This window comes from Bufo bufo, chromosome 6 (genome assembly GCF_905171765.1).
Source record: "Bufo bufo chromosome 6, aBufBuf1.1, whole genome shotgun sequence".
NCBI classification, from domain to species: Eukaryota; Metazoa; Chordata; class Amphibia; order Anura; family Bufonidae; genus Bufo; species Bufo bufo.
In genome coordinates, this window is record NC_053394.1 from 344,873,007 (window position 1) to 344,899,611 (window position 26,605).

The 26,605-nt window shown below is 44.4% G+C and overlaps 1 protein-coding gene across 3 annotated transcripts in view; it reads left to right on the forward strand.

Moving 5' to 3' along the window:
- LOC121005271 (BPI fold-containing family B member 4-like) overlaps positions 1–25,094 on the forward strand; it is a 126,739-nt gene extending 101,645 nt beyond the window's left edge. For all 3 annotated transcript variants that reach the window (XM_040437903.1, XM_040437905.1, XM_040437904.1), the window contains 4 exons: positions 4,736–4,799; positions 15,851–15,927; positions 17,785–17,813; positions 24,940–25,094. In XM_040437903.1, coding sequence (XP_040293837.1) covers positions 4,736–4,799; positions 15,851–15,927; positions 17,785–17,808 — 165 coding nt within the window. In that variant the 3' untranslated portion in view covers positions 17,809–17,813; positions 24,940–25,094. The remainder of the gene's footprint in view (positions 1–4,735; positions 4,800–15,850; positions 15,928–17,784; positions 17,814–24,939) is intronic.
- The last annotated feature ends 1,511 nt before the right edge of the window (positions 25,095–26,605 follow it).

Below are 26,605 nucleotides of genomic sequence, written 5' to 3' on the forward strand. Positions count from 1 at the left end.
AACCAGTAGCATGAGGGGGGGGGGGGGGGGGGGTGGTGGCCCAACATTGCGCTATTTACTCGACCCTTAAACCAGGGATCTGCACGACCCCGTGACCTAACAGGAAACTGAGTTGGTAGGGGCTGACGTGGAAGGTAGCGGAACCGCTACCGTGGGATGTGAAGGGTTAAACATTGGTCTGCGGCTCAGAATAACAGGGGAGGGCACCTGGGGCCATGTCAAACAGTTGGATTTGCTGTGAATGATGAGAGCTTGTAGAGGGGCTTATTCGCATGAGCCCGTAAGTGTGAGACCCAAGTTTTTTTGTTTTTGTTTTTTTTAACTTTATTTACAATGAATAGCAGCCGGCCGCCAGCCAGCAGCTGCGCCGGAGGGAGAAGCGGCACCCCCGGGTCTGGACGGACCCGCCCGTGGTGGCAGGACCTGGACCGGCAAGAAAGGGGGCAAGCTGCTGCGGCGGCCGGAGCCGGGAAAGAGAGCCCGACATCAGAGGCAGGCCGGGACCCAGGCTCCGTCGCCAAAGGCGGGAAATGCACCAGAAAACGCACGCAAATGGGGAGAGGGCGTGCCTCCTTTTAAGGGCGCCTACGCCCCTCCCACAAATGCAGGCTGACATGTCAGCCTTAAACTACTAGTGCACCTACATCAGCTGGACATGATCAGAACAGGTTTTCAGACAAGGATGTTTCCAGCCTGTGGCAGCAAGTACAGTGCTGCCCATAATTATTCATACCCCTGGCAAATTTTGACTTAAAGTAACTTTTATTCAACCAGCAAGTAATTTTTTGACGGGAAATGACATAGGTGTCTCCCAAAAGATAATAAGACGACGTACAAGAAGCATTATTGTGGTAAAAAACATTTCTCAGCTTTTATTTACATTTGAGCAAAAAGTGTCCAGTCCAAAATTATTCATACCCTTCTCAATAGTCAATAGAAAAGCCTTTATTGGCTATTATAGCAAACACTTCCTATAATTGCAGACCAGCTTTTTGCATGTCTCCACAGGTATTTTTGCCCATTCATCTTTAGCAATGAGCTCCAAATCTTTCAGGTTGGAGGGTCTTCTTGCCATCTCCCTGATCTTTAGCGCCCTCCACAGATTCTCAATTGGATTCAAGTCTGGACTCCAAAACGTTAATGTTGTTGTCTGCTAACCATTTCTTCACCACTTTTGCTGTGGGTTTTGGGTCATTGTGATGCTGAAATGTCCACTGGTGCCCAAGGACAAGTTTCTCTGCAGACTGTAGATAGTAGAAGTATCCAGCTCACCCTTGTTTTGTGATGATGTGAATGTTCCACCTCGGGTGCACGGAAATGAAGGTAAGACCTTGATAGTAGCAATAGAGAAGAATTTTCCAGCACCACTTCTTTCTTGAGTGATATTTTCTTTATTTTCAGTGACACGAAAACGGCAATAAAACTTATTCACAGGTCCTGTTTCAATCTACACGTTTCGAACAGGTGAGTTCTTATTCATGACTGACATATCTTGCCTGTGTGAGGGCGGCTATATACATCTCTGTCCGGAGAACCCATCCCCCAACTTCAGGGAGGAGAATATACCCAGGTGTATGCAAAGCCGTAATCACACTAAAAAGCAAGGCAGGCGTCTGTTCAATTCATGATACACATTACTAAAAATACTGGTTGATTGGAGTAGTATATAAAGACTTCAATATAAGAAGGGGTTTTTGGCATGGTTCCAATCAATCCGGTATGGAAAAATTAAAAATAATAATGAAAACAGACAAAGATATACACATGGTACATGGTTTTAAGCAATGTAAGCTCAGCTCAATAAAAATACATCAATTCTTTTTTGATGTTTAGTCCGGCAGGAGATCATGTATTTAATTTCAGTATCCAGTATGCTTCTCTTTGTGTGATTAGTCTCTTTAGATCGCCACCTCTGTATGGGGGGGACACCACGTTCAATAGCATAGGCTGAAAAGGTTGTTAAACTTCTATTGTGGAAAGAAATTAAATGTTTAGCTGCATTGGATACATTCACATATGTATTATTGGATTATTGGTTATATAATTAAGATGCTCTAGTAGTCTCGTTTTGAAATTCCGAGATGTGCATTCCACATATAAAAGTTTACACTCCGTACATTCTATTACATATACTACACCGATGGTATTACAGTTAATATATGTTTTAATCAGAAAATATTCCGTATTGGTGGAATTATGAAAAACCTTGCGGGTGATAACATAGCTGCATGCTCTGCAGGGATGACTGACGCATTTCGTAAAGCCGGCATATTTGAGCCAGGTTGGTCTTTGTCTGGTAGCAGATAGATAAAGGGATTGAGACAAGGAGGTCGCAAGAGATGGCGGTCGTCTCGAGACCACCCTGTGGCCATCCTTGAGTAAAGAGTACAGAGTCTGGTCCTCAACTAGCACCGAAATACACCTAGAGAAAATATTTTTAATCTTATTAAATTGGTTACTATAAGTGAGAACCAGTGTCGGTACATTTTTGTTCTGGAATTCATTTTTTGATGAAGATTCTTTGCCAAAGAGAAGTTCCCTGCGGGTCTTTTTTTGTGCTATTGTTTGTGCTCATCTGAGCATCCAACCAGGATAGCCTCTGGCTGAGAGTCGTTCAAATATGATCTTACTTTCAGTTTGGAAAGAATCCTCATTGCTACAATTGCATCTGGCTCTGATGTATTCGCCGACTGGTACAGCCTTCACTGTATGGATAGGGTGGTGGCTGTTGGCCCGGAGAATAGTATTCCCTGCAGTGGATTTACGGTGGGTCGCAGTCTCGATGATAGTTCCCGTGATACCTTTAAGGGTAAGATCCAAGAAGTTGACTGAAACTGCATCATGGGAACATATAAACCGCAAGCCGTAAGGGTTGCGGCTTAAGTAAGATTCAAATGAGGGTATGGCAGATACATCGCCGCTCCAAATGAGGAGCAAGTCATCAATGTATCTGCCATACCACTCAATGTCCATCAAAAATGGGTTGTCTGTGTCGTATATATAGTGCTCCTCCCAATATGACATGGTGATATTAGCAAGGGAGAGGGAGAATTTAGCTCCCATAGAGACACCTTTTATCTGCACATAATACAAGTCATCAAAGCAAAAAAAATTATGTGACAATAAAAACGATGTCACTAACAAAATGTAATCAATAAAATCATTGCCATGTGGGCTGTATCTGTGCAGATGGTATTCCAGGGACAAAAGGGCCACTGAATGGGGTATAGATGGATACAAATATGCCGGCTTTACGAAATGCGGCAGTCATCCCTGCAGAGCATGCAGCTATGTTATCACCCGCAAGGTTTTTCATAATTCCACCAATACGGAATATTTTCCGATTAAAACATATATTAACTGTAATACCACCGGTGTAGTATATGTAATAGAATGTACGGAGTGTAAACTTTTATATGTGGGATGCACATCTCGGAAATTCAAAACAAGACTACTAGAGCATCCTAATTATATAACCAATAATACATATGTGAATGTATCCAATGCAGCTAAACATTTCATTTCTTTCCACATTAGAAGTCTAACAACCTTTTCAGCCTATGCTATTGAACGTGGTGTCCCCCCATACAGAGGTGGCGATCTAAAGAGACTAATCACACAAAGAGAAGCATACTGGATACTCAAATTAAATACATGATCCCCTGCCGGACTAAACCTCAAAAAAGAATTGATGTTTTATTGAGCTGAGCTTACATTGCTTAAAATCATGTACCATGTGTATATCTTTGAATGTTTTCATTATTATTTTTAATTTTTCCATACCAGATTGATTGGAACCATGTTCACACCTTGCGTTTTTTCTCATGGCCAAGATTACTGCATTTTTATATTCTTTCTAAATTTATATGGAGCTGTATGTTGCTGTTTTCTGACCATGCCAAAAACCCATTCTTATATTGAAGTCTTTATATACTACTCCAATCAACCAGTATTTTTAGTAATGTGTATCATGAATTGAACAGACGCCTGCCTTGCTTTTTAGTGTGATTACGGCTTTGCATGCACCTGGGTATATTCTCCTCCCTGAAGTTGGGGGATGGTTTCTCCGGACAGAGATGTATATAGCCGCCCTCACACAGCCAAGATATGTCAGTCATGAATAAGAACTCACCTGTTCGAAACGCGCAGATTGAAACAGGACCTGTGAATAAGTTTTATTGCCGTTTTCGTGTCACTGAAAATAAAGAAAATATCACTCAAGAAAGAAGTGGTGCTGGAAAATTCTTCTCTATTTCTCTGCAGACTGCCTGATGTTGTCGTTGAGAATCCTCATGTATTGCTCTTTTTTCATGGTGCCGTTTACTGTGATTAGGGTCCCTGGTCCATTGGCTGAAAAACACCCCCAAAGCATTAGGTTCCCACCACCATGTTTGACAGTGGGGATGGTGTTCTTTGGGTTGAAGGCTTCTCCTTTTTTACGCCAAATGAAGGAAACATCATTGTGACCAAACAATTAAATTTTTGTTTCATCTGACCATAACACAGAAGTCCAGAAGTCTTCTTCTTTGTCCAGATGAGCTTTTGCAAAGGCCAAGCGAGCTTTTGTGTGCCTTATTACTTGCTGGTTGAATAAAAGTAACTTTAAGTCAAAATTTGCCAGGGGTATGAATAATTATGGGCAGCATTGTATATAACTCTAAGTAAGAACTCTACGCATTCCCACCAAAGTGTAGCAGCGATTTATGGAATAGATGTTTTCACTTCTCTTCTCCAGGTCTCTATACTAGAAGGATTGGTTGGTAACATATTCAACCTTGCATTCCTGCCATCGATAAACAGTAAGGATTCAAAATGTCACATACTTTCCTATAATGTGTGTTTCATAGACTGTTTCATACTTCAAAACAAGTAGAGAATAGAGATGAGCGAATCGAAGTTGACGAAGTGGAATTCGATCTGAATTTCAGTAAAAATTTGATTCACACCGAATCAGAATTTCCTCAAGCTTCGTGGTAACGAATCAAATTTTTTCCTAAAATGGCTGCTGCACGTGTTAGGACATGAAGAAAGGAACTCTGGGAACGAGGGATCTCCCACAATGCTATGCATGCAGCTAATCAACAGCCAGCCAGCCCTGTGATGTCACAGCCCTATTTATATCCTCAGCCATCTTGGATTCTGACATTTTCCAGTGTACATACTTAGTGCAGGGAGAGACATCAGCAGGCGCTAGGGACAGTGCTACAAAAGTCTTTAAAACTTTTATTTTGCTGTATAGAAGTTCAGGGAAATGATAGGGAGGATCATTGCACAGTATTGAAGCAGAACAGGGTTCAGTAGAACAGTAGAACCATCCTATGACACCTTGCTGCACTGACCGGATCCAAATTGCCATTATACAGCTCTGTAATTCCAGCAAACTGTTCTTGTTATTGGGGTGCAAGTGCTGTTTGATACAGCCATTAACAGGGTTTATACAGGGAAATGTTTCTATGTCTTATTTGCCCTTGTACGGTGCAGTTATATGTTCTAAAGCATTTTTTGGCTTGTATTATTGGGGAAAAAAAGGGCATATTTGCCGTTGTGTGGTAAAGTGAGAAAATTACAGTCCTTTTTGGCGTGTATTAGTGGCAAAAAAAATAGATTATTTGCTGTTCAGTGGTACAGTTATATGTTCTAAAGCCCTTTTTGGCATGTATTAGTGGCACAAAAGAAAGTATTTGCCGTTGTGTGGTGAAGTGAGAAAATAACAGTCCTTTTTGGTGTGTATTAGTGGCAACAAAATATATATTTGCCGTTCAGCCATGCAGTTATATGTTCTAAAGCCCTTTTTGGCGTACAGTACAGACCAAAAGTTTGGACACACCTTCTCATTCAAAGAGTTTTCTTTATTTTCATGACTATGAAAATTGTAGATTCACACTGAAGGCATCAAAACTATGAATTAACACATGTGGAATTATATACATAACAAACAAGTGTAAAACAACTGAAAATATGTCATATTCTAGGTTCTTCAAAGTAGCCACCTTTTGCTTTGATTACTGCTTTGCACACTCTTGGCATTCTCTTGATGAGCTTCAAGAGGTAGTCCCCTGAAATGGTTTTCACTTCACAGGTGTGCCATGTTAGGTTTAATAAGTGGGATTTCTTGCCTTATAAATGGGGTTGGGACCATCAGTTGCGTTGAGGAGAAGTCAGGTGGATACACAGCTGATAGTCCTACTGAATAGACTGTTAGAATTTGTATTATGGCAAGAAAAAAGCAGCTAAGTAAAGAAAATCGAGTGGCCATCATTACTTTAAGAAATGAAGGTCAGTCAGTCAGCCGAAAAATTGGGAAAACTTTGAAAGTAAGGGCTATTTGACCATGAAGGAGAGTGATGGGGTGCTGCGCCAGATGACCTGGCCTCCACAGTCACCGGACCTGAACCCAATCGAGATGGTTTGGGGTGAGCTGGACCTCAGAGTGAAGGCAAAAGGGCCAACAAGTGCTAAGCATCTCTGGGAACTCCTTCAAGACTGTTGGAAGACCATTTCAGGGGACTACCTCTTGAAGCTCATCAAGAGAATGCCAAGAGTGTGCAAAGCAGTAATCAAAGCAAAAGGTGGCTACTTTGAAGAACCTAGAATATGACATATTTTCAGTTGTTTCACACTTGTTTGTTATGTATATAATTCCACATGTGTTAATTCATAGTTTTGATGCCTTCATAGTCATGAAAATAAAAAACTCTTTGAATGAGAAGGTGTGTCCAAACTTTTGGTCTGTACTGTATATTAGTGGCAAAAAAATATAGATTATTTGCTGTTCAGGGGTGCAGTTATATGTTCTAAAGCCCTTTTTGGCACATTAGTGGCACAAAAGAAAGTAATTGCCATTGTGTGGTGAAGTGACAAAATGACAGTCCATTTTGGCATGTATTAGTGGCAAAAAAAATATTTGCCGTTCAGCCGTGCAGTTATATGTTCTAAAGCCATTTTTGTCATGTATTAGTGGCGAAAAAATATATATTATTTGCCGTTCAGCGGTGCAGTTATCTGTTCTAAAGCCCTTTTTGGTGTGTATTAGTGGCACAAAAAAAAAGTATTTGCCGTTGTGTAGTGAAGTGAGTAAATTACAGCACTTTTTGTCGCGTATTAGTGGCAAAAAATATATATTTGCCGTTCAGCTGTGCAGTTATATGTTCTAAAGCCATTTTTGTCATTGTTACCGCCAGTTCTGTGAGAAGATCTGGCAGACGTTTTTCTCTACCTCTTGTATGATGTTCTTTGTTTTGGTTTCACTTTCTCATCTCCTTTCCTTCTGCCAGGTGTCACTTATTTCGACTAATCCTCTTCCTTTATAATCCCTCCCATACTGCCTCACTTTGCGGTTTATACTTAATACGGATGGAGTCAGGGTCACCTAGAATCAAGCCAGTTTCCCCCCCTCACATATACTAATGTGCCACAAACAGGAAGTTAATATCACCAACCATTCCCATTTTATTAAGGTGTATCCAAGGTGTATCCATATAAATGGCCTACCCTGTACTTCCTGGATGAGGTGTTCACTGCTGAAGGCTGATTCTGCTGTTTGTACAGATAAGTCTTTTACTTTATTGTGCTTCCTTGCTGGCTTGATTCTAGGTGACCCTGACTCCATCCGTATTAAGTGCAGGGAGCCGGTGGTCGTGTCCCCTCACTATTATAGGGTTTTCAGGTGTCACACAGTATTAGGTACGCGGGCATGCAATCGTCTACCATACAGACCCTTGCATGTGCATAGCAGTCAGGGAGAGCTCTTAGGGTTTTATAGGGCTCACCTATAAGCTCCTTAGTTTGGGATCAAGCCAGTCGCTTGTTTATTTATATGTTCCAGCTATCTGCTAACTTCATCCGTGACATTAAAAACCGCCATAACCGCCAGGGTGGCGCTAGACAGCAAGAACATTGTTTGTGAGATTTTTGTAGATAGTGGAGCAGCTGTCAATTTCATTGATAATCAATTTGCAACAACGCATGTTTTCCAGGTATGCACTTTGGAAAAGGATATACCTGTTTTTGCTATCGATTCCGCTCCACTTTCTCAAAGATCATTAAAGGGCACAGAAAAAGGGGGTCAGTCAGCATATCCCAAAGCGCAGGGGCACGTTGCTATGGCTGAGAACAAGACTGTTAAACAAAACATGCAATGCAACAGCTCACTGCAAAACAAATAAAGTACAAAATTGCATCATAATTGCAAATGCTATACTAATAAGTTAGAGATGCTTGGCAAATCGTTTTGTACAAAATTATTTGAGCCCGTCTCCACACCACCCATGGCGCCAAAAGGTCACCAAAGACTGCAATGAGAGTCCACATACTATCTTTCTCTTGGTGCCAGATGGCTTCAGTGAGTGAGGGGGAGCAGGCCAAGCTATATACTAACACTAATTAAAATCAGCTAATGGGGCAGACGAGCTGGTCAGGAGTGCACGACTAAGGAGGCAGCCACACCTCCAGCACAAGCTGCAAAGAAAAAGGGGGTCAGTCAGCACATCCCAAAGCGCAGGGGCACGTTGCTATGGCTGAGAACAAGACTGTTAAACAAAACATGCAATGCAACATTAAAGGACATAGTTCACAATATCCGTTTGACTGTGGGTGACGCTCATGTTGAGGATATGTCATGTTTCGTCTTAAGCGGATTACCTACTCCTCTAGTGTTGGGGCTACCCTGTCTCACTAAACATAACCCCACCATTGATTGGCAAGCAAGGCAAATAAATGGTTGGAGTGAGTTTTGCAGAGAGAATTGCCTCACGGCGTCTCTTTCAGAGGTTTCTACCAAGAATGTGCCATCTTTTCTCTCTGAATTTTCGGATGTGTTTTCTGAGAGTGGTGTCCAGGAGTTGCCCCCTCACCGGGAGTACGACTGCCCTATTAATCTCATCCCAGGCGCCAAGCTACCAAAATCACGACTATACAATCTCTCCCAACCTGAAAGAGTCGCTATGCGTACTTATATCTCTGAGAGCCTGAGAAAGGGACACATCCGACCCTCGAAGTCACCTATTGCCGCTGTTTTTTTTTTTGTTAAGAAAAAAGATGCTTCTTTAAGACCTTGTCTGGATTTCAGGGAGCTGAACCATATCACGATTCGTGACCCATATCCGCTTCCTCTGATCCCGGATCTGTTTAACCAGATTGTTGGGGCTAAAGTTTTTTCTAAGTTGGATTTAAGAGGGGCATACAACCTAGTCAGGGTCAGGGAAGGGGACAAATGGAAGACGGCCTTCAATACCCCTGAGGGTCATTTTGAGAATTTGGTTATGCCCTTTGGTTGATGAATGCTCCGGCCGTCTTCCAACATTTTGTGAACAGCATTTTTTATCATTTAATGGGGAAATTTGTACCAGTGTATCTAGATGACATTTTGATTTTTTCTCCTGATTTCAAGACTCATCGGGACCACCTATGTCAGGTCTTGCTGATTCTGCGGGAGAATAAATTATACGCTAAACTGGAAAAATGTGTGTTTGCGGTTCCGGAGATTCAATTTCTTGGTTTTCTTCTCTCCGCTTCTGGTTTTCGGATGGACCCTGAGAAGGTCCGCGCTGTGCTTGATTGGGAGCTTCCTGAGAATCAGAAGGCGCTGATGCGGTTTTGGGTTTTGCCAATTATTACAGAAAGTTCATTTTGAATTATTCCTCTGTTGTTAAGCCACTCACTGATATGACTAAAAAGGGGGTGGATTTTTCCGCGTGGTCTGTAGATGCGCTTAAAGCCTTTTTTAGTATTAAAGAGTTTTGCTTCCGCTCCCATTTTGGTACAACCTGATGTCTCTCTACCTTTTATTGTTGAGGTGGATGCTTCTGAGGTGGGTGTGGTCTTATCTCAGGGTCCCTCTCCTGCCAAATGGCGACCGTGTGCCTTTATTTAAAGGAAACTATCCTCTGCAGAGAGAAATTACGATGTGGGAGATAGGGAGTTGTTGGCCATCAAATTAGCTTTTGAGGAATGGCGCCATTGGTTAGAGGGAGCCAGACACCCTATTACCGTGTTTACCGACCATAAGAATCTGGCCTACTTGGAATCGGTCAAGCGTCTGAACCCGAGACAGGCCAGATGGTCTTTGTTCTTTTCTAGGTTTAATTTTGTTGTTATGTTCCGCACTGGGGTTAAAAATGTGAAGGCGGGTGCCCTGTCACGTTGTTTTCCGGGAGGGGGGAACTTTGAAGACCCGGTCCCATTTTGGCTGAAGGGGTGGTCATCTCTGCTCTTTATCCTGATTTGGAGGCAGAGGTTCAGGCAGCCCAGGCAGAGGCTCCTGATATTTGTCCTCCTGGGAGGTTGTTTGTGCCTCTCGCTTTACGACACAAGGTTTTTAAGGAGCACCACGATACTGTCCTTGCTGGGCACCCAGGGAGTAGAGCCACAGTGGATCTCATTGCTCGGAGATTCTGGTGGCCCGGAGATTCGGGTTCTCTCCTCCCGTTACCCATTCCTTCCCGTCTTTGGACGCATCTGTCCATGGACTTCATTACTGACCTGCCTCGTTCCTCGGGGAAGACTGTGATTCTGGTGGTAGTGGACCGTTTTAGCAAAATGGCACATTTCATTCCCTTTCCTGGGTTACCCAATGCCAAGACACTGGCGCAAGCGTTTGTTGATCATATTGTTAAATTGCATGGCATTCCTTCAGACATCATTTCTGATAGGGGCACGCAATTTGTTTCCCGATTCTGGAAGGCCTTCTGTTCTTGCTTGGGGGTTCGGTTGTCGTTCTCTTCTGATTTTCACCCGCAGTCGAATGGTCAGACCGAACGCGTCAATCAGAATCTGGAGACATATCTGCGCTGTTTTGTGGCGGAGAATCAGGAGGATTGGTATTTTTTTTTTTTTCCCTTGCTGAGTTTGCTTTAAATAACCGTCGCCAGGAGTCCTCTGATAAGTCACCATTTTGGGACATTCTCTGGAGAGGGGTCTTCTGGTTTACCTGATGAGGAGAGATTTTCCTCGTCTTTGTCATTTATTTGGCAAAAGATTCAGGGTAATCTGAAGAGGATGAGTGAGAGATATAAGCGTGTGGCGGATAAGAGACGTGTGCCTGGTCCGGACCTGAATGTTGGTGATCTGGTGTGGTTGTCTAAAAAGAATATCAAACTGAAGGTTCCCTCCTGGAAGTTGGGTCCTAAGTTTATTGGGCCTTACAAGATCTTGTCCCTCATCAATCCCGTTGCCTTCCATCTTGATCTTCCTCAGACTTGGAAGATTCATAATGTTTTTCACAAGTCCCTATTAAAACCTTATGTCCAACCCACTGTACCCTCCTCTTTGCTGCCTCCTCCGATTATTGTTGATGGAAATCTTGAATTTCAGGTCTCTAGGATTGTGGATTCTTGCATTATCCGCGGTTCTCTTCAGTACCTTGTTCATTGGGAGGGTTATGGTCCTGAGGAGAGGATGTGGGTCCCAGTGGCGGACATTAAGGCCACTCGTCTCATCAGGGCTTTCAATAGGTCTCATCCTGAGAAGGTGGGCTCTGAGTGTCCAGAGTCCACCCGTAGAGGGAGGGGTACTGTCACCGCCAGTTCTGTGAGAAAATCTGGCAGACGTTTTTCTCTACCTCTTGTATGATGTTCTTTGTTTTGGTTTCACTTTCTCATCTCCTTTCCTTCTGCCAGGTGTCACTTATTTCGACTAATCCTCTTCCTTTATAATCCCTCCCATACTGCCTCACTTTGCTGTTTATACTACTTCCTGGATGAGGTGTTCATTGCTGGAGGCTACTTCTGCTGTTTGTACAGATAAATCTTTTACTTTATTGTGTTTCCTTGCTGGCTTGATTCTAGGTGACCCTGACTCCGTCCGTATTAAGTGCAGGGAGCCAGTGGTCGTGTGGTCGGTTTTCAGGTGTCACACAGTATTACGTACGCGGGCATGCAATCGTCTACCATACAGACCCTTGCATGTGCATACAGACCCTTGCATGGGGTCTGACCCTTGCATGGGGGGGAAAAAGTGCGTCTTATGGGGCGAAAAATAGGGTATATTATTTGCCGTTCAGCTGTGTAGTTATATGTTCTAAAGCCCTTTTTGGGATGAATTAGTGGCACAAAGAAAAGTATTTGCCGTTGTGTGGTGAAGTGAGAACATTACAGCCCTTTTTGGCGTGTATTAGTGGCCAAAAAAATATATATGCCGTTCAGCGGTGCAGTTATATGTTCTAAAGCCCTTTTTGGCATGTATTAGTGGCACAAAAATATATATGCCGTTCAGCGGTGTAGTTATATGTTCTAAAGCCCTTTTGGCGTGTATTAGTGGCACAAAAAAAGTATTTGCCGCTGTGTGGTGAAGTGAGAAAATTACAGCCCTTTTTGGCGTGTATTAGTGGCAACAAATATATATTTTCTGTTCAGCTGTGCAGTTATATGTTTTAAAGCCCTTTTTGGCATGTATTAGTGGCAAAAATATATATATTATTTGCCATTCAGTTACATGTTCTAAAGCCTTCTTTTGCGTGTATTAGTGAAAAAAAGGGCTTATTTGCTGTTGTGTGGAGAAAATTACAGACGTTTTTAGGGTGTTTTAATTTCCTATTTATTTATTAATTTATTTAATCTAACAGTATGTCAGACAGAGAAGTGCCAGGCCCTGCACAGGGGAGTGGCAGAGGCCTAAATGTTTTTGGTGCAGGCACAGGTCACAGCAGAGTAAGAGGCCATGGCAGCAGGAGTCGCAGAGAGAGGCCTGAGCTCCCAGTGTCATCTAGCGGTTGTGTCTTGACCAGCAACCCAGCGGTTCTTGAATGGTTGACTCGGTCATCCACTTTGTATAAAGTGACATCAGACACCCCCAGCCAAGAGTCGATGGGTTCATCAGACACAACCCTTAGTTGGCATGGCCTGGGAGCAGGCCCTGTGACCTCACCTGTCCTCAACCTGCCTCTGTCCTTTTCTGTTCCCTCAGCCTGACAAGTATTATAAGCTGTGGGCAGCATCACTATACAGCGAGGACGAGCTACTAGAGGACAGTCAGCAGCTACTGGCCAGCCAAGATGTGGAGGAGACATCCACCGCTTCCTCCGGTAGGTGGGCAAGTAGTGATGAGGAGCGTGTCGTGGGAGCTGGTGTTGTGAGCGATCAGGCTCCTGAACCAGAGACCTTTGAGGAGGACATCAGTGACGCACAGACATTACTCGATGATGATGTAGCTTATCGCGCTTGAGAGCTGGGTGAAGAAGAGGGGGGCAGCTTGCCCAAGAGGCAGTGGCGGAGCCAGCAAGTCGCTAGCATTGTCAGGAGTCAGCGGGGTGCCAGCAGTGGGAGGTCGGGAGCCAAAAGTGCCCGGGGTAGACCATCCGCTCGCAGGAGCCTACCTGCCCGGAAAGTAGTGGTGCAAGGGTTTACAGAAGCAGCAGTGGTAGCAGTCAGTCAGTGCGGAATGTTGGGGGTAAAATCACTTATTAGGCGGTGTGGCAGTTTTTTAAGCCTCCAGAGTAGGTGAACATGGCCATTTGTAGAATCTGTGGGCAGAAGGTGAAGCCTGGCCAGAAACCATGGTGACTGACAATGAGAAGAACATGATGTCGGCGCTGCGTCAAGGAGGGCTGAGCCATGCGCCCTGCATGGCACATGTGTTCAATCTGGTTGTCAAGTGGTTCCTGAAGTCTTCCACACATCTGTAAGACATCCTAAAAATGGCAAGGAAACTTTGCATGCACTTCAGCCACTTGTACACCGCAAAGCACACCCTCCTTGAGCTGCAACGGCAGAATGGCATACCCCAACATAGGCTGATATGCGACGTTTCCACCCATTGGAATTCCACCCTCCATATGTTGGACCGACTATACGAGAAAGGCCATAAACAATTTCTTGATGATCCAAGCAGACTGGAGTACTCCCCTGTGTAACTTCGATGTCAGCAAGTGGCAGCTCATGCATGACACCTGCCGTTTGCTTAGGCTCTTTGAGGAGGCCACGTTATTTGTCAGTCAACAGGACTACTGTATGAACAATATTATTCCACTTCTTCATGTCCTGGAACAGATGCTGGTAAATCTGGCTGGTCAGGGGACTGGAGACGTGGCGCCTAGATCTCACAGCCACATGAGCCCTGTGGGGGCTGAACTTGAGGTGGAGGAGGATATTGTAGCACAAGCAAGGTGTAGCAAAATGGGTGGTTTTTATACACAGGTGATAGGAGAGGAGAAGCAGGAGCAGCCAGAGGAGCTACAGGGCAATGAGGAAGATGAGGCAGAGGACCCAGACACACCGTGGCAGTATGCAATGGAGATTGAGGCAGGGAGTCCTGATGATGCTGCTGCCACCTCCACACTCTGTCATTGTGCCACCCTGTGGACTCCTCCTGATGCTGCCAACACCTCCACACTCTGTCTTTGTGCCACTCTGTGGCCTCCTCCTGATGCTGTTGCTGCTGCCACCTCCACACTGTCATTGTGCCACTCTGTGGCCTCCTCCTGATGCTGCTGCCACCTCCAGACTGTCATTGGGCCACTCTGTGGTCTCCTCATGCTGTTCCAACCCTCTCTGCTTAATGACTGGGCCACTATTTTGCCTTTCGGTCTGGCTGACATAATCATTTATTTGACCCTTCTTCTGATCTGTCAGAAGGAAGGAAAAATTTGATGCACAACGGATCTTGTCTATGTAACAGCTGTAAGGCCTACATGACGTGTTTCCTATTTTGCATCAGAATTGGCTTATGATTTAGTAGCCAAAAGCAGGAGTGGGTACAAAACACAGAAGACATGCAAATATTCCATTCACGTGTCATCTCTGTTTTGGATCCACCCCTATTTTTTGGGGTTTTAGCAATACTGAAGGATTACTGACCAAATTATGACAGAGTGAAGGTGGATGCTCCACAGACAGGATCCATTTTTTGGGGGTTATTGTTCTGATGGAAGGAAGGGCAAAATAATCAGTGACGTCAACACAAACTTACTGCTGACACCCTCTCCACTCTGTCGGGGGGCTTTACTTGTATAAACATTTAATAGAACAGGTTCTGTAGACATCTATGTGGAATCAGCTGACGACTATGTAAAAGGAGTGCGCTTCTTCTTGATGCTAACATTGAGTTATCATTGAGTTATCATGGTCAGTTTTGGCCCCGTAACTGCCCAAATAAGTGAAGTGTTCAGTGATTCTAAGAGCGACGCCTGTCATCTACATGTCATACTGACTCACAGTATTGTTTCACTACCACAGCAGACTCCCTATGCGTGTTACTGCAAGGTGCAGTGTTCTACACCACTATAAAGGCTCTTTGCAGCCAGGAAATAGCCATTTTGTTACGTGATTAGCCACGAATAAATTTGGATTGAACTGAAGTTTTTAAAAAAAATTGGCGGACTGGCCGAATGGAATTTTTTTGAAATTCGCTCATCTCTAGTACAGAAGTTACTTGAAGCCCCTGGGACCATAATGTAAGATCTGTAAAAGGATCCCCACTTACCATTTGCCATTTACAGTACTGGTGCCTATGTGGCATAGGAGCTTTTGGGCCTCCTCAGGCTGCCACCTCTTCACCCCCTAATGTTACACCCCTAATATGTTAGCACCCATCTGTGAGGCATTGCTTTATATGGCTGCACATTCTGTAGTATTTCTTGGAGTCTTTAATATGGACTTATAGGCATTTTTTGTGCCGCCATACGGTGCACCTATGAGGCACCCTATTTTCCTCTAGAAGCAATTCCTGCATGCACACCATACATTTTTTTGGATTCCATAAGGAGACCAAATTCTGCGTAGCTTTGAGTAAAAACACACATACAGAGGAACAACATGGCCCTATAAATGGGCGATCAGACCATGTATGAGCAAGGGTACCTACTGATCATGTATAGTGTGATGTTAACCTAAATCTTTGTGCTTTTCCTACATTTTAGCGGTTTTAGGGAGCGGAATACCTTTACCTAATCTGATGGGCATAGATTTTAATGATGCCGACATTGATATCCTGGATGTAAGTATTACACATTAATTGGTTGTGTAATGTGTCACTTCTGGCCTCTGTCTGTTTTAGTATGCTTTACAATTCTTTTGCTAACTTGAGATATTTTCCATAGTAACAATTAATAACTGAGACCCCAGAATTACGATCAGTGGCGACTCTAGGATCAATATATAGGGGGGGCACAAAGATACCACAGTCAAAAATGGGGGGGGCAAAAACAAATTAAGTATATATAAATAAGATTACAAAATATGAGAGAATTGCGGTATGCAGGGATACATTTATACTAAAACTATTTACTTACAAAAGAAGCCATTCAGTCGTCTGCGGTGCCGTCCTCTTCTTGCTTCTGCGGATTCTTTCCCCTTCTTTCTGTCTCTCATCAGTGCGCAGTCGCATTGTTATGGTGGATCTGTGGAAGACACACTGTTATGGGGGCATCTGTGGAAGACACTGTTATTATGCCTCTCATTAGCCCCCATATCAGCCCTTATGCCTCATTAGCCCCCATATGCTGCCTCTCATCATTAGCCCCCATATGCCTCTCATCATTAGCCCCCATATGCCTCTCATCATTAGCCCCCCATATGCCTCTCATCATTAGCCCCCCATATGCCTCTCATCATTAGCCCCCCATATGCCTCTCATCATTAGCCCCCCAAATGCCTCTCATCATTAGCCCCCCAAATGCCTCTCATCATTAGCCCCCCAAATGCCTATCATTAGCCCCCCAAATGCCTCTCATCATTAGCCCCCCATATGCCTCTCATCATTAGCCCCCCAAATGCCTCTCATCATTAGCCCCCCAAATGCCTCTCATCATTAGCCCCTTATGCCTCTCATCATTAGCCCTCCAAATGCCTCTCATCATTAGCCCCCCAAATGCCTCTCATCATTAGCCCCCCAAATGCCTCTCATCATTAGCCCCCCATATGCCTCTCATCATTAGCCCCCCAAATGCCTCTCATTATTAGCCCCCCAAATGCCTCTCATCATTAGCCCCCCAAATGCCTCTCATCATTAGCCCCCCAAATGCCTCTCATCATTAGCCCCCCAAATGCCTCTCATCATTAGCCCCCCAAATGCCTCTCATCATTAGCCCCCCAAATGCCTCTCATCATTAGCCCTGGCCCCCCATATACCTCTCATCATTAGCCCTGGCCCCCCATATACCTCTCATCATTAGCCCTGGCCCCCCATATACCTCTCATCATTAGCCCTGGCCCCCCATATACCTCTCATCATTAGCCCTGGCCCCCCATATCCCTCTCATCATTAGCCCTGGCCCCCCATATACCTCTCATCATTAGCCCTGGCCCCCCATATACCTCTCATCATTAGCCCTGGCCCCCCATATGCCTCTCATCATTAGCCCCGGCCCCCCATATGCCTCTCATCATTAGCCCCGTCCCCCCATATGCCTCTCATCATTAGCCCCCCTTATGCCCCCAGCAGCCACATAGTTTATAAAATAAAAAATCACTTACCTCTCCTGCTCCTGGACGCCGCCTGCCTCTCCTCAGTCGACTGTGCTCTGAACTGGCGCGCACAGCGTGAGGTCACAGAGCGCCCTCACGCTGTGCGCAGCCCTGCACAGCCGACAGCCGAGGACCAGGAAGTGGTGAGTACAGAGCGTTCACCACTTCCTGGTCTCTCGGTTCTAATGAGCGCTTCCATAATGGAAGCGCTCATTAGTATTCACGTGGGGGAATCAGCGGGGGGGCAACCGGGGGGGCAAAGGACAACATAGGGGGGGCGATTGCCCCCCCTCGCCCCCCCCTAGCGACGCCACTAATTACGATTATGTCTAATTTAAGTGCTGAAGGCTTAGTGCGACATGTAACTTTTTTCTGCTTTTATTCTCAGGATCTTGTTGTATTAAACGCGTGAAAAAGGTAAGATAGAAAATGACTAATTAACATGGGCGGCACTTTTTGCATTATTTCTGTGTTGTAACATCACTTTGCTAATCCTGTACTGTGACATCATGCCTTCTCTATACCCGTGCATGGTGACATCACTTTCCTGTGATGTCATAGAGTACATGTTGACCTTTTTGTGTGTTATTGTGTCATGCTTTGCATTATCCCCGTAGTGTGACTTCATTGTGTTATTCCTGTACTGTAACTGTACTGTGACATCACTCTACACATTATCCCACTATTGTGACATTACTGTGTGCGTTACTCATGTGCATTAGGGAAACCAAAATATTCATAAGCTTTCATGCTCTATTTTGCTATGGTGCCCCCTAATTACTTGTTATGTACCTGATTGAAGTTAAGGTACCCAGCCCAAACAACGGAACTCAGCCCTAGATCATTGCTATCCCTCTAATAAATTTTACATTAGGCATCATGTATTTTAATAGGAAGCACTTTGCACTAACTACAAAGCTAAGTTTGTCTGCCTGATTTCCAGAAAGTCAAGCATGATTGATCACTTTAGATGAGCCCATATATAAAACACTCATCTTTTTTAAATGGGGTTGTCCCATCTGGGACAATCATTGTAATGTACTGTACAGGACTAGAACTAAAGTACCCAGCCCAAAGAGCGTAAACCAGCCATAGATCATTGTTATGCCAAATTTTGCATTAGACATCACGCATTTTAAAAGGAAGGAGTCCCCTCTATAAAATGCTATGTGTACAGCTTCAGTGCCATAGGGTAAATGGATGGTGGCCACACATGTATAGTGTGCTCTCCATTCACTTCTGGATACGTTCTGGACATAGAAGCAGATCCCAGAGGAGAGACCCGCACCTAGGGGGAAAGCTATAGGGGGTGCAGAGGTAGCAGTTGGGGGCCCAAAGACCCTTGGACAACATAAGAAAACACTGGTATTATAGAAAGTGCATGCAGGTCAAGTTACACCTCTAGCTGGAGGGAAGGAGTTAGGTCAAGAATTTGACATGGGGGGGGCATTAAATTTTTTGCTTCAGGCAGCCCCAGCACGAAGGCTATGTGCTCCCCTGCCCCTAACTCTTGCAGCAGGGCCCTTGAGCCTTTAGCTATGCCCCTATTAACACCTATCAGAAAAAAATGATATATCCTATTGACTCAGTTGAGAATACTTGTTTCAAGAGATTTTAACATAAACATAGTAAAAAATGAAAATCAGACATCATATAGTAGATGAAAATCACTTTCTAATAGGGTTGAGCGAACCCGAACTGTAAAGTTCAGGGTTCGTACCGAACTTTACGGTGTTCGGCACCCGAACATTTCAGTAAAAGTTCGGGTTCGGGTAATATTAAAGGGACACTGACAGGCCCAATAAGCATATTTAGCTATATATATATATGCATGCATAGGTCTTCTACAGGGAGTGCAGAATTATTAGGCAAGTTGTATTTTTGAGGATTAATTTTATTATTGAACAACAACCATGTTCTCAATGAACCCAAAAAACTCATTAATATCAAAGCTGAATATTTTTGGAAGTAGTTTTTAGTTTGTTTTTAGTTTTAGCTATTTTAGGGGGATATCTGTGTGTGCAGGTGACTATTACTGTGCATAATTATTAGGCAACTTAACAAAAAACAAATATATACCCATTTCAATTATTTATTTTTACCAGTGAAACCAATATAACATCTCAACATTCACAAATGTACATTTCTGACATTCAAAAACAAAACAAAAACAAATCAGTGACCAATATAGCCACCTTTCTTTGCAAGGACACTCAAAAGCCTGCCATCCATGGATTCTGTCAGTGTTTTGATCTGTTGACCATCAACATTGTGTGCAGCAGCAACCACAGCCTCCCAGACACTGTTCAGAGAGGTGTACTGTTTTCCCTCCTTGTAAATCTCACATTTGATGATGGACCACAGGTTCTCAATGGGGTTCAGATCAGGTGAACAAGGAGGCCATGTCATTAGATTTTCTTCTTTTATACCATTTCTTGCCAGCCACGCTGTGGAGTACTTGGACACGTGTGATGGAGCATTGTCCTGCATGAAAATCATGTTTTTCTTGAAGGATGCAGACTTCTTCCTGTACCACTGCTTGAAGAAGGTGTCTTCCAGAAACTGGCAGTAGGACTGGGAGTTGAGCTTGACTCCATCCTCAACCCGAAAAGGCCCCACAAGCTCATCTTTGATGATACCAGCCCAAACCAGTACTCCACCTCCACCTTGCTGGCGTCTGAGTCGGACTGGAGCTCTCTGCCCTTTACCAATCCAGCCACGGGCCCATCCATCTGGCCCATCAAGACTCGTCTTGAGATATTTCTTGGCCCAGTCTTGACGTTTCAGCTTGTGTGTCTTGTTCAGTGGTGGTCGTCTTTCAGCCTTTCTTACCTTGGCCATGTCTCTGAGTATTGCACACCTTGTGTTTTTGGGCACTCCAGTGATGTTGCAGCTCTGAAATATGGCCAAACTGGTGGCAAGTGGCATCTTGGCAGCTGCACGCTTGACTTTTCTCAGTTCATGGGCAGTTATTTTGCGCCTTGGTTTTTCCACACGCTTCTTGCGACCCTGTTGACTATTTTGAATGAAACGCTTGATTGTTCGATGATCACGCTTCAGAAGCTTTGCAATTTTAAGAGTGCTGCATCCCTCTGCAAGATATCTCACTATTTTTGACTTTTCTGAGCCTGTCAAGTCCTTCTTTTGACCCATTTTGCCAAAGGAAAGGAATTTGCCTAATAATTATGCACACCTAATATAGGGTGTTGATGTCATTAGACCACACCCCTTCTCATTACAGAGATGCACATCACCTAATATGCTTAATTGGTAGTAGGCTTTCGAGCCTATACAGCTTGGAGTAAGACAACATGCATAAAGAGGAGGATGTGGTCAAAATACTCATTTGCCTAATAATTCTGCACGCAGTGTAATGTGTATTAAAAACATATAAGTATAACCCCTGTCCACCTTATAAATACAGCAAAATCATGTTTGATAACTTGATGTAATCGCTCTTCTTTCTGCCCAAGGGATGGCGTTTCAGCTCCATAGGGGCGCACACACGCGCCCCAATCGCCGTTTTCAAGCGCCGCCCAGCTCATCAATATTTACTTCGCTGGGCGGCTTCTGCTGTCCCCGACGTTCCGAGATCCCATGCATGCCCAATAGAAAGATCTTGGAACGTCAGGGACAGCAGAAGCCGCCCAGCAAAGTAAATATTGATGAACTGGGCAGCGCTTGAGAACGGCGGTTGGTGTGTGCCCATGTGGAGCTGAAAAGCCGCCCCTTGGGCAGAAAGAAGAGCGATTACATCAGGTTATCAAACATGATTTTGCTGTATTTATAAGGTGGACAGGGGTTATACTTATATGTTTTTAATACACATTAGAAGACCTATGCATTCATATATATATAGCTAAATATGCTTATTGGGCCTGTCAGTGTCCCTTTAATATACCATCGGATATTAATATACCATCGGATCAGAGTTTTCTCCAATCTGATAGTATATTTTAACTTGAAGCGTCCCCATCACCGACAGTATATTCTAACACAGAGGCGTTCCCATAGTGATGGGGACACTTCAAGTTAGAATATACTGAGAACTGTGGACATAACGGCCCCTGCTGCCTGGCAGCACCTGATCTCTTACAGGGGGCTGTGATCAGCACAATTAACCCCTCAGGTGCCGCACCTGAGGGGTTAATTGTGCGGATCACAGCCCCCTGTAAGAGATCAGGTGCTGCCAGGCAGCAGGGGGCCAGACCCCCCTCCCTCCTCAGTATTAAAATCATTGGTGGCCAGTGCGGCCCCCCCCCCCCTATCAAAATCTTTGGTGGCTAGTGCGCCCCCCCCACCCCCTATTAAAATCATTGGTGTACAGTGCGGCCTCCCCTCCCCCCCCTAATTAAAGTCATTGGTTAACAACCCCCCTCCCCCCATCATTGGTGGCAGTGGAGCGGCAGTTCCGATCGGAGTCCCAGTTTAATCACTGGGGCTCCGATCGGTTACCCTGGCAGCCAGGACGCTACTGCATTCCTGGCTGCAATGGTTACTTAAAACTTTTAGCAGCATTAAGGCTGTTTCACACGAGCGAGTCCATTGCGGGAATCACGTTCCATGTGTGAGTGTGATCCTCTGCCCTGGACTTGCAGGAGCGCACGGCATTATCATGATTTATAATGCTATGTGCCTCTGCTTGACCTTATTTCTACAGAATCATACTGACAGCTTTATGTCACTATGATTCTGTGGAAAAAAAGGCCATGCAGAGACACACAGCATTATAAATCATGATAATGCCGTGCGCTCCTGCAATCCAGAGCGGAGGATGACACTCACACACGGAGCGTGATTCCCGCAATGGACTCGCTCGTGTGAAACAGCCCTTATACTTACGTGCGCTGTCTGTGGCCGGCCGGGTGTTCCTCCTACTGGTAAGTGACAGGTCTGTGCTAGTAGGAGGAGCGCCAGCCGGCCACAGACAGCGCACGTAAGTATAATGCTGCTAAAAGTGCTAAGTAACCATGGCAGCCAAGACTGCAGTAGCGTCCTGGCTGCCATGGTAACCGATCGAAGCCCCAGCGATTAAACTGGGACTCCGATCGGAACTGCCGCACTGGACACCAATGATTTTAATGGGGGGGGGGGGGGGGCGGCCACACTAACCACCAATGATTTTAATAGGGGGGGGGATGGGGGGGCCACACTGGCCACCAATTATTTTAATACTGGGGAGGGAGGGGGGTCTGGCCCCTGCTGCCTGGCAGCACCCGATCTCTTACAGGGGGCTGAGATCCGCACAATTAACATCTCAGGTGCGGCACCTGAGGGGTTAATTGTGCGGATCTCAGCCCCCTGTAAGAGATCGGGTGCTGCCAGGCAGCAGGGGGCAGTTATGTACACAGTTCTTAGTATATTCTATCTTGAAGCGTCCCCATCACCATGGGAACGCCTGTGTTAGAATATACTGTCGGATCTGAGTTTTCACGATCGTGAAAACTCAGATCTGAAAAAGCTAATACTATTATTTTCCGTTATAACCATGTTATAATGAAAAATAAAGTGAAGTTCGGGTCCCCATTGACTTCAATGGGGTTCGGGTTCAAGTTCGGATCAAGTTCGGGTCCCGAACCCGAACTTTTTTTTAAAGTTCGGCCGAACTCTCCGAACCCGAACATCTAGGTGTTCGCTCAACTCTACTTTTTAACAAAGCTAGAACCAGCTTTGTACCTCACATGGATCCAGAGATCTCCTCATTCATCACTCTATTAGATTCTTCTCAGGCTGGCAGCTCAGGAGACGTGCCCATTTTCAGGGGGCATGTATTTTCTGCTGCAGCTCTTTCCCTGTTGCAGTTCTGGGGGAATGTCCTTTCTCAGGGGACACATGTTCTTTCTCAGCGGTATGTCCTTTCTGCTATAGCTTTTTCCCTGTCACAGCTAAGGCCCCTTTCACACGGGCGAGTATTCCGCGCGGATGCAATGTGTGAGTTGAACGCATTGCACCCGCACTGAATACCGACCCATTCATTTCTATGGGGCTGTTCACATGAGCGGTGATTTTCACGCATCACTTGTGCGTTGCGTGAAAATCGCAGCATGCTCTATATTCTGCGTCTTTCACGCAACGCAGGCCCCATAGAAGTAAATGGGGTTGCGTGAAAATCGCAAGCATCCGCAAGCAAGTGCGGATGCGGTGTGATTTTCACGCACGGTTGCTAGGAGACGATCGGGATGGAAACCCGATCATTATTATTTTCCCTTATAACATGGTTATAAGGGAAAATAATATCATTCTGAATACAGAATGCATAGTAAAATAGCGCTGGAGGGGTTAAAAAAATAAAATAAAAATGTAACTCACCTTATACCACTTGATCGCGCTGCCCGGCTTCTCGTCTGTCTCTTTTGTTGAACAGGACCTGTGGTGAGCATTCATTACAGGAACAGGACCTCTGGTGACGTCACTCCGGTCATCACATGATCCATCACATGATCTTTTACCATGGTGATGGATCATGTGATGACCGGAGTGATGTCACCACAGGTCCTGTTCAGCAAAGGAGACAGAAGGAGATGCCGGGCTGCGCTATCAAGTGGACTAAGGTGAGTTAAATAATTTATTTATTTTTTTAACCCCTCCAGCGCTATTTTACTATGCATTCTTTATTCAGAATGCTATTATTTTCCCTTATAACTATGTTATAAGGGGAAATAATACAATCTACAGAACACCGATCCCAAGCCAGAAGTTCGGGTTTGGGTACCAAACATGCGTGATTTTTCTCATGCAAAACGCATTACAATGTTTTGCACTCGCGCTGAAAAATCGCGGGTGTTCCCGTAACGCACCCGCACATTTTCCCGCAACGCCCGTCTGAAAGAGGCCTAACAGTAACAGCAAACAGTAGATATGGCTGGTGGTAGTTGAAGGATGTAACAGAGCACGTGTAGCCACCTCAGTAGGTGGATGTGCACATTACTATATGGATTAAACACTAGGGGGCACCATTATAAGGAAGTAGAGTAATGGGAATAACTCCCAACTGAGCATTTTTGTAACAGAAAGTAGCAACGTTATTTTGGCTGGCTTAATGCATTCCCGCAACAAAATCACATTATAGTAATACAAATTATCAAATGACCTGTAAGTTACAAAAGCAACTGGTTTTTCATACTGAATTATATTAAAATAACATAAAATAGTGGCAAAAATCCTTTGAGGGTGGCTGGACACTTTTCAAAAATGTTTATTTTTTTTGTTGGTGTATTTTGTAGAAGCAACAAACCCCAGAGCCAGATGTTACACCATAATTAATTGGAAATTATAAAATGCCCTACAAAAACGTTGTCTTTGTAGTGGTGTTTTAAGACAGTTTTTGGCCCTTTGTGTTTAATCAAGTCACAACATACTCTTGTTGTGGCATTTTCTTCAGTTATTTTCCAATATACGGAAAATTCTGAACAAAAGGTCCCAATAAAAAATAATATAAATGCTCCAAAAAGTATGGAAACACCCTAAATGGTTTTCTAAAGGAATTCTGTCTCAAATGCTGCTCCGTACTAACTGTTTCCTTCCTTTTTTGTTTTTCTTTCAGATATCAAATTATGGCAATGTTAACAAGGGGAATTATAGTCATGTACAAATAAACCATGTGCCCTTGTACAAACCAATAAAGGGCCTTCCAGATCCAGCAAGCAGCCTATTCTGGTTTGTCCGACGGATGGAAGAACAAAGACTGCCTAACTATTCCATCAATAAAGGATTACAGTCTCAGAAGTGTGTCTCCCAAGAAATATTTTTGCTTTAATAAACCAAAAGCGCTCTTGAACTGAGTGATAATAATGGGCATACAATAATTTTGCTAATATCTACTAAACACACTGTTATAACCTATATATTACACACTGATCAGCCATAGCATCACCCACCTTCCTATCAATGTCTAGGTCCCCCTAGAACAAACTGCTCTGCTCTATTGAGTCATGGACTCCACAAGACCTATGAAGGTGTCCAGTGAGGTGGGGCTCTATGGTTTAGGCTTGTTTTTCAGCACATCCCACATTGCTCTGGCAGTTGCTTATCTTCCAGAGAACAAATGAATCAGGCAGTTGACATCCAACAGCCCAATCCTTATCTCCCCATCTGGCGTTAAAGGAGGCCCCCATCCTCAACATTATATTTAAAGTGTAGGGCCAGCTTTAGTCACTAGTATTGAGTGACAGGGGCAATATTCGAATTCGCTCTATTTCGCAAATATTTGGGCGAATATTCGTCATACAGTATATTTGAGAATTTGAGATTATTTTCTTGATTGTGAAAATCGGCAATGTAATATGCACGTATTGCACGCTCAATAAAGGCGTGGGTCACTGTTGCTACATTTTTCAAGCTGCTAGAAGTTTCCTGAGACTGGAGAAAATGGTTGGCACGGCAGAACATTACAATAGCTTTATATGCAGATAGAGTGCTCCAATATATTCGCGATTGCGCATTTCGGCAATTAATGATGCGCATATTTTTGCGCAATACATGCAACTTCACATTTTAGCAGGTCTGACTACATATTACTGATTAGTGCACTATGTATTGTTGTGAATAGGGATGAGCGAACCCGAACTGTATAGTTCGGGTCCGTACCGAATTTTGGGGTGTTCGTGACACGGACCCGAACATTTTCGTAAAAGTCTGGGTTCGGGTTCAGTGTTCGGCCCTTTCTTGGCGCTTTTTGAAAGGCTGCAAAGCAGCCAATCAACAAGCGTCATACTACTTGCCCCAAGAGGCCATCACATCCATGCCTACTATTGGCATGGCTGTGATTGGCCAGTGCAGCATGTGACCCGGCCTCTATATAAGCTTGGGTCACGTAGCGCTGCACGTCACTCTGCTGATACAAGTGTAGGGAGAGGTTGAAGCTGCGACGTTAGGGCGAGATTAGGCAGATTAACTCCTCCAAAAGACTTCATTCTGTGATCGATCTACAGCTGTGGATCATTGAACTGCTTCTATTCAATTGCTCAGTGTTTTTAGGGTGCCCAGAGCGTTTTTCAGTCACTTTTCTCTGGGGTGATCGGCGGCCATTTTGTGGCTTGTGGTGCGCCAGCACAAGCTACCACCAAGTGCATTTAACCTCAATAGTGTGGTTATTTTTTGCTATATCCTACATCAGGGTCAAGCTTTCATCAAGTGCATTTAACCATCAATAGTGTGGTTATTTTTTGGCCATATACTATATCAGGTGCAGGCTGAGCCTGTGTCACCCA